Source organism: Notolepis coatsorum, assembly GCF_963971535.1.
Source record: "Notolepis coatsorum genome assembly, chromosome: 17".
Lineage (NCBI taxonomy): Eukaryota > Metazoa > Chordata > Actinopteri > Aulopiformes > Paralepididae > Notolepis > Notolepis coatsorum.
This window is the reverse complement of record NC_140181.1, coordinates 104,487,584-104,500,133: the sequence shown is the minus strand read 5'-3', so window position 1 is coordinate 104,500,133 and position 12,550 is coordinate 104,487,584. Positions and strand designations below refer to the sequence as shown.

General features: G+C 40.8%; 1 protein-coding gene across 1 annotated transcript in view; it reads right to left on the bottom strand.

Moving 5' to 3' along the window:
• Nucleotides 1-7,561, bottom strand: part of wdr46 (WD repeat domain 46) — a gene marked incomplete at its 5' end in the record, with an annotated part of 36,649 nt that extends 29,088 nt beyond the window's left edge. The window contains 3 exons of the mRNA XM_084332919.1: nucleotides 1,486-1,566; nucleotides 4,764-4,901; nucleotides 7,508-7,561. Of these exons, the coding sequence (XP_084189045.1) occupies nucleotides 1,486-1,566; nucleotides 4,764-4,901; nucleotides 7,508-7,561 (273 nt within the window). The remainder of the gene's footprint in view (nucleotides 1-1,485; nucleotides 1,567-4,763; nucleotides 4,902-7,507) is intronic.
• Between the last annotated feature and the right edge of the window lie 4,989 nt (nucleotides 7,562-12,550).

Below are 12,550 nucleotides of genomic sequence, written 5' to 3'. Positions count from 1 at the left end.
CCATCCCAATTTCGTGTTTCCAATTCTCCCCTCCCCTGTCTTGAACGTTGCTCGCATATGCCTCCCACTGGTCGGTTGTAGGGAGGATAGAAGCCTTGCATCACGTGTCCCCTCTGATACACGAGGAGCCAGCGCGGACTCTCATTGGCGAGGTGTAACGTGTGGGAGGCTCACACTACCCTTGCCATTTCCTGTCTCTGCTGTGCAGGCGTCCCCCAACCGACCTGTAGGAGTCGCTGTCCACAACGTCCAAATCCCCACCCATCGACTTCCACCCACTGGCTCTGCCAATTGAGTTAGGATCACTGTGGCCAATTGAGTTAGGATCACTGTGGTCTTCTGAAGAAATTAAATGCTTGATTGAAATTTGGGCAGACGGAAACTTACAAGCACAACTGGACAATACCCACAAAAAGGCAGAGATTTATGGACTAACTCGAGAGTATTTGCATGCGCGCCGTGGATACAACTGAACAATCGAACGAATGCCGTGTCGCGTACTAGATCACGCAAGTGTACTCTTGTGTTCATTGGCGGATCGCAAACCAACTAGGTGCATACCGCCACCTGCTGTATCGGGGTGTTGCTCCCCCAAGTGTGCTCGGGAACTAAACGAGATTGGTAGTGTGAAAGCTGGCCGGCGGGGGAGTGGGGAGGGGGAACGGAATGGAGGCAACCGTTCCTAATGTGAAAACGCCCTAAGATAACGTTTTCAGTCTGTTGACCTCACTCCAAAAGCTAAATGGGATTGTCAAGCGAAACTAATGTAATTATTATCCTTTTTTTTATTTTTTTATATTGATATTTGCCACAACTGTATCGATATAATATTGGCTCACAAAATATTGCTGTATAGATTTCCCCCCACCCCTGCTAAGCGCCAGTCCTGGTGAATAAACATTCAGGCACCACTAGTGGTATGTTTTTTTTAATCTACAAAGCCAGTCAACTTCCTGGCTACTCGTCTTGCCTTCTGATTCCAAATCAAAGTTCTTATGGGCTACGATCATAGGACCATTTTGTTATTGGCGGTCCCACGTTTTTTTTTCTGATCTGGGAAAGAAGGCCTTTGGGGGTTTCTGCTCCGTCTGCGTGGAATAGCCTGCAAGACGAGCTTAAACTACAGGATACATTAACTCTAAATTAATTCAAACATAATGAAGACCATGGAATCTGAGACCATAGGAAACTGTACATATTTTAATTGACAGAGCGTATTTTCTGTTAGACTGTGTGTCTAAAACCATGAGCTCACTTGTCTGAATGTTTTAATGTTTTAAGAGAGAGACAGTGACAGACAACGACAGAGACAGCGACAGACAGCGACAGAGGTGAGAGAGACAGCAACAGAGAGGAGAGACAGCGACAGAGGTGAGAGAGAGGAGAGACAGCGACAGAAAGAGAGAGGGAGAGAGATGGCAAGAGAGAGAGAGAGAGAGAGAGAGAGAGAGAGAGAGAGAGAGAGAGAGAGAGATGGGGTCTTACCAGTTTGCTTTTTTCCTTCCTCCGAAACTTCTGCAGTTTCTCCTCTGGAACTGGAGCAGTACCAGGGAATGAGTCGATTTTCTGCAGGAGTCAAATAATAACTCACAAGTCCGCAAAAGGAAGTATTCAATCTATGGTAAGCAATAATAACAACATCCTTGTGTCTAATAACTATTATACATAAGACTGATTAAAGATGTAGTCTAGGGATGCACGATATATCGGTGACTAGGGGTGGGAATCGCCAGAGACCTCGCGATACGATACTATCGCGATACTTGAGCCGCGATACGATAGTATCGCAATACTCGATATATCGCGAATATTGCGATATATATATATATACCGGTATATATATATATATATATTTTTTTTTTTTTCAATTTTTTTTTTACTGCAAAGTAAAACTGTCAACATGTTTTATCTAATAAAATAAAGTTCAGTCTGTTCATCTCACTTCAATCATTTTTATTGCAGAACATGGTATTTTCTCAAGCAGACAGATGTAAACACTGTAATCTGCCATGTACCTGACAGACTGAACTGTTTGTATTACAGTCATATTCCAACTTAACTGAATGCACATGTGTGGACTACTGTACTATTACAGGTATTGAAATGAACAATGCAGCTTCCTTATACAAAAAAAATAATAAAAAAATGTTAATGAATAATTAAATATCAATACTTGGCGTCCCTGTATCGATACAGTATCGCCACGCAAAGTATCGCGATACTACTACGTATCGATTTCCCCCCCCACCCCTATCGGTGACCATCGGTATCAGCCGATGAGTGATTTTTTCATATTATTGGTTAACCTCTTAAGCCCGAGCGGTCCGGTACCGGACCGATAATGACATCACACCATAAATCCATCTCTACAGAATGTATCAATTAATGTTCCCCCCCCCCCCCTCAAATGTAGCCAAGAGTAAAGAACCTAACCCTGTCAAAACAGCAGTCAAATTGTATATTTTTAGCACTACGTTTGTTTACCAATGATTTTAACTGTTATTAGTGAAATATAAGATTATAAAAATCTCAGGGCATCCAGTCAGAAAAAGGCGAGGATTGACATAAGCTAACGTGAGTGTAGTCTTTTGAGAGAAGAGAGACCCAGGGCTCTCGGTGGGCTTTCGAAATAAAAAAAAACTACACTTAGGGATTAAAGCAAAAAAATATCTCCTGACTGAACTTTTTTCAGGCCAAGTCATATTCTTATTTTAACCTCCACTGTATTTTTTTTTAATAGCGTCAGCGTTTTAACACTTTGAGTGCCACAGACGCGTTTTGTCGTTAGTTCATGCCGACTGTTGAATGCCACCAACGCTATATAGCGTTTGTTTGTCGTATTTTTTTTATTAGCGATTTGAATTCATATTTCATCAATCGAGCCTCACGCTAGTGCTGCAGACTCTCTCTGAGCTCCATTGGGAAAATACCGGTTCATTACAATTGACTCAAGCCTAGTAACAGACACAATATTTCTGACACTGGGAATACATTCACTGAGATCCATAGATGTCACTAGATACCAAGAACATGCAAATGGGCCTTGTAGAAGTGGAGCAATCTTCCATTTACCTAGGTATGTATTTTTAGGCGGATTTTCTGAAAATAGGGCTCGGGTTTAAGAGGTTAATATTGGTTATTGGTATCTGCCAAATTGTTCATATTATATGCATCCATAATAGTCACAACAAAGTAGCCTAACCTGTAACAAACTGGTAAATGGTAAATGGTGCATTTATATAGCAGCTTTTATCCAAAGCACTTTACAATTTTGTTCCTCACATTTCACCCATTCACTCACACATTCACACACCAACGGCGGAGGCAGCCATGCAAGGTGCCAACCTGCTCATCGGGAGCAGTTAGGAGTTAAGTGTCTTGCTCAAGGACACTTCGACATGCTGCCCGGGAGGAGCGGGAATCGAACCAGGAACCTTCCGATTACCAGACGACTGCTCTAACTTAGGGCTGGGCGATATGGCCAAAAATGAGATTGCGATATATTTTGGCTATATCGCGATACACGATATATATCGCGATATTTTTACATTTCCTCTAAATCACTTAAAAATGCTTGATTTAACCCTTTGATGCATACAGTCACGCCAATATGATGATTATAATAAGTCCCTGCAACATATGTTTGCATTATTAAACCATGAAGATGCTTTAAAAAATAATTTAATGAAAATGTACTAAGAGTAGTCTACTGACACACTAATAAAAAAAATTATTTACATCTAAGACAATTTATATAAAAACTCTTGGGTGCCTAAGACTTTTACACAGTACTGTGTTTTCTATCCACTTTAGCCAAACACACACACACATATATATATGTATATATATATACACACACCCTACTGTGAGAAAATAATAATCACACACAAAAGGTATAATGGCTTATAGCAGACTTAATGATTTTAGAATATTTCAGATAATGAAATTAAATGTTTATATCATCAACTATCCAGTTAGTATTTATACTGTCTGTAACGTTTGGCTAATTTAAATCATTGAATGTAGAGAGAGAGCGAGAGAGAGAGAGAGAGAGAGAGGGGGCGAGAATGAACAAGAGAGCCAGCCCCCCCCCTCTGGGTTTGTTCTAGGTTCGCGTTTTGATCGTCTAAGCTGCCGTAGGTGATAACGTCACACTCGAATGTAAACAGGAAGAGATGGAGACACACGGAGATGGAAATTGAATGATATACAGAAAAGAATAACTAATAAATATGAAGTTATGTTTAAACTGCTGTTGTCAAGCGTTGTCAATATAACCCACCCATTTCCTCACGAATGGAACTAGTCTTGTGGAGTCCGCTTTGACCGTTTACCAGGGTTAGCAGCTATCGCTAGTAGGTTAGCATAATCCTAATGGATACCTTGGTTAGCAGCTACCGTTAGCTCATTGCTCGTGTCAATTAAATTACATGTTATTAAAGGTCCGCGCTGGTCTGTCTAATGAAATTACAACCGCAACATTATATCGCACTGTACAGCCCTGACTACATTAACGTTAGCCTATAGCTCCGCCGTCCCTTCTCGAGGAAAGCACTGCGAGTGTCTCTCGGCCGCGGGCGGCGCCATATAAACTAAATACTCGATGTTCGCGATATAGTACAGTACTACATCTCTGGTAGAACAATCCGAGATACATCGAGTATACTCGATATATCGCCCACCCCTACTCTAACTCCTGACCCACTGTTGCCTTGTAACAAGAATCTGGAAACAGCGGATTACGTCCAGGTGAAGTGACTTACCGCCGTCCCCGATAGGAATTTCCTGCCATCTCTTTCCACTCCTGGAAATTTCCTTTTTCTCTCTCCCTGTATCTGCTGCCCTTTACCATCTTCTCCCTCGGTCTTCTCTTTTTCAGAGTCCCAGTAACGAGGCACACGCTGTCAGAAAAGACCCAATGTTAACATTCACTGCTGGCAGTCAGAGTTGCATGTAGGTAATTAACTAGGTTGGTAAATAACTAGGTTGTTGTTTTTTGTACTTCATTCTGTACTTTAGGTTGTGGTTTAGGTTTAGGTTAGTGTTTTGGACTTTATTCTTTTTACAGTATGAAACATATTCTCAAGGGGCTCATACAGAAATAAGCATTTCACTGTAATGTACATGTACGTTATGTGACAAATAAAACAACTTGTATCAGGGACTAAACACGTTTCGCAATTATGCCACAACAATGTGGAACGCCCTACCCAAAGCTGTAAAGGAATGTAAATCACTACCCACCTTCAAAAACACTCTCAAAGAACACCTACGGGAGACTGCAATTCAAAACTGGCCCCTACAAATGTCCTAACCCAGTTGTACAATAAAGACCAAGCATGGCTTTGTCAGTATTCCAATGTACAGCCCCACCCAACCCCACCCCACCTACCCAACCTCCTCCAATGTACAGTTTCCATGTCAAATGTATGTCAGTATTCCAATGTACAGTCCACCCCCCCCCCCCCCCCCCCCCCCACCTCCAATGTACAGCCCCACCACACCTACCCAACCTCCCCCAATGCACAGTTTCTATGTCAAATGTATATACTCTTCTTCTGGATTTTTTTTTAGTATCACAAACAGTACTGTATTTGAAAATCTGGTATGTCATAAATGTATAGATGTAGCAGTACTGTCTATCTGTATGTCGTGTGTATCATATGATGAATTGAAAATGGGGGACCCTGATGGAAACAAGACGAAAGTCTTTCTCAGGTCTGCATCCTCTTAACAATTGTATGTATTGAGCTGTACTGTACTGTACCCATTCTGCAATCTGTTAATAAACTTTTCAATCAATCAATCATAACTATAACGCCTTTAATATCGCTGCTTTTTAACACTTTGACTGCCTAAAAACGCTTTACAGCGTCATTGCTGGCCATGCTAAAGTTGCCGGGGGACGCTGTACAGCGTCCTTATATCAATATTTCAAAAATCTGGAATCGGATTCATATTCCCCCTCCGCTGGCCTGAGGTCCACCAGCAGGACCCACTGAGCTCTCTGGCGGTTCAGGAGCGCCATCTGGTGGCCGATCGGCGCAACCGCTTAACAGGAAGCGCAGTAGAGGTTTTGCTGGTCGGCCCTATTACTTCCGGGCACTCGGTATTGGTTCCGGCATTCTAGCTCGTCACTCTACATAGCGATCGATTGCCAATAACTCGATAAACAACATGATTTGGACGTATATACCATTATACAAGCTGGAGATGGACCGGGTAATAATATATCCCATAATGATAAAATTTCTACTCGACGATGATCGCCCAACGGCGCGCGGAGACTGGGGTGAGTTTCAGCGTGTAACGTTACCATCTTCGATACTAACTGCTTTTATCAACATTTGACCCACATTAGATGATTGGTATAACGCTGCCCACGGAATTATAAACGCCCCCTCGCCCATCCGGTCAACATCAGATGACGTGTAGTAACTTCTAGAAGTACGTCTAGTTGGAATTTTTTATATCGCACTGATTGCCATCAAACTGTATTTCATCATCAATATAATGCATTTGGGGCTATATATCACGTTCTGGAGAAAGTTGCAGAAAGAGATGAAAACATACTTATACATTAGACCATACTTTACTATGAATATGTGAATGAAAAAGTTTAACGTTGCTACACAATGAACAATACATATAGGACTTTGAATGGGCCCTAATAATGGCAATGTAGCAATAGAATTAAAAAAGTTATAGCCCTGCAAAGAAGGGGACTTTCTCCATAGACAAATAGCGCTGGCAATCTATGGTATATCATTAATTTAACCCAAGGCAACCAAAGTGTTAAGCAAACATGCAGCTAGCACTGCTGGCTCCCCAGCATAATGGAGTACTTTAATTATTGATAGCACGTTGAGAGATTTCGAATATCTAACGTTATTTTGATCGTCTAGATTTCATTCTTCAGTCCAGTTTCGTCTTGTATGTCATAAATGTCTGGATGTAACACTACTGTATATCTGTATGTCATAAATGTCATGATGAATTGAAAATGGGGGACCCTGATGTAAACAAGATGAAAGTCTTTCTCTGGTCTGCATCCCCTTAACAATTGTGTGTATTGAGCTGTACTGTATTGTACCCATTCTGCAATCTGTTAAATAAATGTTCAATCAATCCGTGTATTCTCTTCACTTCACACGTTAGTTAAGATACAGTATTTACGTACAGTAGGTATCGTAAAACGTGGCAAATCATAGCTATTAGACTAACAACACATCTATTATCCGAAGAGAATGGCTGACACCAAATATAATTAAATGGGGGCCCGAGGACACATGTATGATATTTTGGGGTAAGTTTGTTAATGTTACTTGATATGATAAAACAGCTACAGCAGCACAACATCGCCTTCACCGCCACTCACTGGCTATATGGACGCCATGTCAATATAGCACGATCACGATGTCAGTCCATTTGTTCGCTGACTATTAAAACAGCAACATTTGACTGTAGTGACGCTTTATTATAGTAATATTTTGCACATGGTTTGTACCTTCTTTTTCCCCACGTGCGAACCGTTCAACGTTGCCTTTCCCGACGCAGCCATCTTTCTTGTGTACGTTTTGAACTTCCGGAATCCGGGATACTTCTTCTTCTTCTTCAATGGGTTTAATGGCGGGTCGCAACCACAGAAAGGCGCATACCGCCACCTAATGTACATCCCAGCAACTGGGGCAGATAAGCAAGAACCCGGCAAATAAAAGAAAACAATAAAGAAAAACCGATAAACCCCATAACACACAAAACAAAACAAAAACATCCCTAACAATACCACCCTATCCAAACCTAATCTATGAGTCACTCATTGCCTCCTGTGGGCTGACTCTGGCCTTCTTGATCACTCACTAGGTCCGCTACTTTTCCTAATTTATGCAAATGACATGTCGTCAGCGTGTGACTGCAACTTGTTCCTGTTTGCGGACGACTCAGCCCTGCTGGTCTCTGACAAGAACAAGCTACAGGTTGAAAAAACCCTCAGCTCAGAACTAGGCAAAATCTGCATATGGCTCGCTGATAACAAACTATCATTACACACCCAGATTCGGCTCAAACAAGGGACTAAACACGTTTCGCAATTATGCCACATCAATGTGGAACGCCCTATCCAAAGCTGTAAAGGAATGTGAATCACTACCCACTTTCAAAAACACTCTCAAAAAACACCTACGGGAGACTGCAATTCGAAACTGGCCCCTGTAAATGTCCTAACACAACCCCCTCCAATGTACAGTAAATTACCAAGTATGGTCTGGTCAATATTCCAATGTACAGTTTTGCTTGTACAGTTGTACAGTGTCCCCCACCCACCCCTCCTACCCAACCTCCCCCCACTCCTACCCAACCTCCCCCCACCCACCCAACCACCTCCAATGTACAGTCCCCCCCACCCCCCTGATGTAAACAAGATGAAAGTCTTTCTCTGGTCCCCTTAACAATTGTATGTATTGAGCTGTACTGTATTGTACCCATTCTGCAATCTGTTAATACAGTTTTCAATCAATCAATCAATCAATCAATCAATCAATCAATCAATCAATAAATCACCACCCCCTTCTCTAAGTAACTCTCTTACTACTTCCCCCCATGTCAACCCCTTCATACCCATGTGTTGTACTGCTACTTTAACTATTAACTTTATCCTATCTGTTTTACCGCTAACCATCGCTGTTGCATTCACTACTCCTGCCACAAAGGCCACTACATTCAACTTCTCCCCCCACACCCTCTCTTTCTCCTCCTGTACTTCCTCTACTGACAAATGCCCTCCTCTAAACCCCTGTCCCTTATCTTGCTTTCCCTGTCCTACCTTCCTAGCTGCCTCTGCATATGATATCCTATATCTTCCCTTCTCACCTGCTGGACCACTACCTCTCGTTTCATCGCCTCACAACCCCAATACGCTACACTATGCTCCTTACCACAACTACAACACCTCGGCTCCACTCCCTGTTCACACTCCCCATAGTCATGCCCCCCACCGCATCTAGCACATCTCTGCTCCTTCCTGCATGTCTTGGCTATATGTCCAAACTCCTGGCACTTGTAACACCTCAACGGTTTCGGCACAAACTCCCTAACCCTATACCATATACCCTATAAATATCTCTTTCGGATTACATACAATGTACAATGTAATGTACGTAAGAGGTCAATCTTTAAAGGAGACCAATAGGGTCCAGCTGCAGCGCCGGAGAATCCTCTCACTGGGCAAGCCTGTGGCAGCCACGAACCTATACTTTCTATAGAAGCAGCTCGGAGGTGCGCTGTTTTAAGTGAGCGTGTGTTATTGGAATGATTGATTGAAAATTGTATTAATATCCGCCTTGTTTCGAACTGGTTATGCTTAGGCCCTCTTTAGAAGTCGCCCTCTTTCGAAGTCGGTTATGCTTAGAGTTTGGAATCAGGGCTTCCGTCACGTGGTTCCGTTCTCCATTCTTCACATCAAAAAGGAATAACGAAATAAGGAATGGTCAAAAACCAAAATCGGCCCATTATTTACTCCTTTTTTTCATTTGATTCTGACACCAAAATACGAAAAACAGCTCCGTATTTCTGTTTTTCCCTGTTTTTTCGATTTTGGTTTGAAACGGAAATAGGAAAACACCTCGTATTTCTGTTTCTTTTTCGTTTTTTCGTATTTCCGTTTGAAACGAAAAACAAACTATCAAAACGTACACGGACCGAGAGAGCTTGTGGGGATAAAATGAATGAATGTTGATTAGAAATATAAAACCAGTATAGGGAGGTGTAGTGGTTACTTCCTGGTCTATAGGGAGGTGTAGTGGTTACTTCCTGGTCTATAGGGAGGTGTAGTGGTTACTTCCTGGTCTATAGGGAGGTGTAGTGGTTACGTCATTGTTGTTTCCGGCCGGTCCACCTCGCTTGAAATTGCAATGTATTTCCAATGGACACATTTCTAAATCGTCTCGTTTAAAACAAATAAAGCATGAACATTGGCATGGTGTACCTTTCTGTGTGTATTCATCCACTATCTATAGCTCAACATGAAACAATTAGCAATTAATCGTAAAATAATTATGTATAATTCTATTTCAACCAAAAATGCTTAAACAATAATGTTAATGATAGAAGGGAACTCATTTTGTGCAAAAATGGAAAGCTTGCCAAAGTTCATGAGGCAGAATTATTACAATAGCCGATAATACATTTTCCCAATGATAAATCCCTATACGGGTGGACCGCGCGGGAAACTAAAGTGCTGTCAGACTACACCTCCGTGCAGTCCACCTGTATAGGGATTTATCATCATAGTAAAGACATGTTAGTATAGTAGGAGTGCATGATAGTATAAGACAAAAGACAGTAGTGTTGAGTGCATAGTAGTAAAGACATGTTAGTATAGTAGGAAGAGTGCATGATAGTATAAGTAGTGTTGAGTGCATAGTAATAAAGACATACAGTATAGTAGGAAGAGTGCATGATAGTATAAGTAGTGTTGAGTGCATAGTAATAAAGACATACAGTATAGTAGGAAGAGTGCATGATAGTATAAGACAGTGGTGTTGAGTGCATAGTAGTAAAGACATACAGTATAGTAGGAAGAGTGTAGTAAAAGGCAGGGAAGAGCTATTACTCCTTTATATTTTGATAGTTTCAGTGTTTTGAGTCTAATTGTATAGGTATTTTCCCCTCCCATACAAAATCAAATGTACACATTAAATTTGTACCTTGATAATCAACCATTATATCAAGAAACAGCAACCATTGTTTTGCACATAGCAACCAACCACCGTTTCCTCTAACATGGAGAATAAGCATTGAAAACATTCCGTGCAAGGCCTCTATTGGAAGCAAAAGAATACAACATACATGAAAAACAAACCACTTTATTCTTGTACACAAACAATACCTGATAAGACAAGTTAGCAGTCACAAGAAAAAGAAAAAAAAGTATAAATTTTTTTGCCATGATTTTCATGTTGAATGATTTAGCTTGTTGTATCTTGATATATGATAGAAAGTTAATATATTCAAATATATCTCTAAGAACATTAATGGACACATACTCGTGATGTGACACTCATAATTGTACCACTGTATTGCACATCGTTGCGGGCAAGACCACCCGCATTTCATTGTATACTCGTATGCCGTGACAAATAAAACTCTTGACTTGACTTGACTTGATAAATCAATTTGTATGACCTATGGCTACATGTGGAGTTAATATGTGCCAATAGGCAAAGTATCAGTATCTTATAATACTATTACCTGCTTAAATTTCTACACAGTCACTGTGCAATTACTCCAAGTGCAAGTATAAGTTAAATTCAAGTACAGTACAAAAATTAAGATACAGTGGCAAAAAAGAAAAACGTTTTCAATATAACTTAAAATAATTGATTAAATAGAGAAAAGAATTACAGTGAATTGTGACAGGCAGTGAATTGTCTTTTTGTGAATCGTTCCCCTGCCACAGTCATGTTACATGCTGTCATGTTCAGCGTGTGCTTTTACAGGCATTCACAAACTAAACATTTCTTTTATTTTTATTTTATTTTTTTTACTTCAGACAGTTTCACTTAGATATTGGAATTATACACAGGAATTATATTCCAATAGATTAGATTAGATTAAACTGTATTGTCATTATACAGCACAAGTACAGTACAAGGAAAAGAAGTTTAGCATTATTACTCAGTAGTACTCATTTATATATCTTATACCCAGCTTAATCACCTGTACATTTTATATTACTATTGCACTTTACTGTCACATTTGCACTCTGGTTGGATGCCAAACTTATTTGCGTTGTACTGTACTTGTGCTGTATAATGACAATACATTTTAATCTAATCTAAACTCCTAGGACACAATAACGGCACCCATTGTGATTTTACTGGGATATAGGTGCATTTTATGATTCAGAGCTGTACCGTAAGTCTAAATAAAACTAACTTGGATGTAATAGCTCAAACTAAACGTCTCTGAACCCACAAAGCTAGCCACCAATTGATTGTCAATGGACCAACTCCATTGAGTCTCGATGCTCTGATTTCCAGCGTAGGGAGACAGTTTTCCTACAGTATGTTTATATACACATTGACCTAACTGACCATGACCACTGAAATAGAACAATATAAATGTTTGTTATAGGGTGGATTGTCCCTTTAAAACTCACATGAAATCACCCAACACACATTGACCTGAGAGGTACAGGTATGCTCTCCAAAGCTCGCTTGGTAGACCTTTTGCATTTCTTCTCCTCAAACTGCTCATAAAACACACAGCACTTAAACAAATATTACGTTTCTCAAACCTTTGACCCTCCGACTCCGACACGGTTCTTTTAACCCTTTCACAACCACACTACATAAGGTTAACCCTTTCACTAGCACACTACACCGTCTGTAGTGTGGTAGTGAATGGGTTAACCTTCTGTAGTGCTGCCGTGAAAGGGTTAACCCTTTGTCGCGTGGCAGTGAAAGGGTTAACCTTCTGTAAATGTAGCGGTGAAACGGTTAACCCTTTTGGTGGAGTGGTAGTGAAAGGGTTAAACGTTTTTCCGCAGATC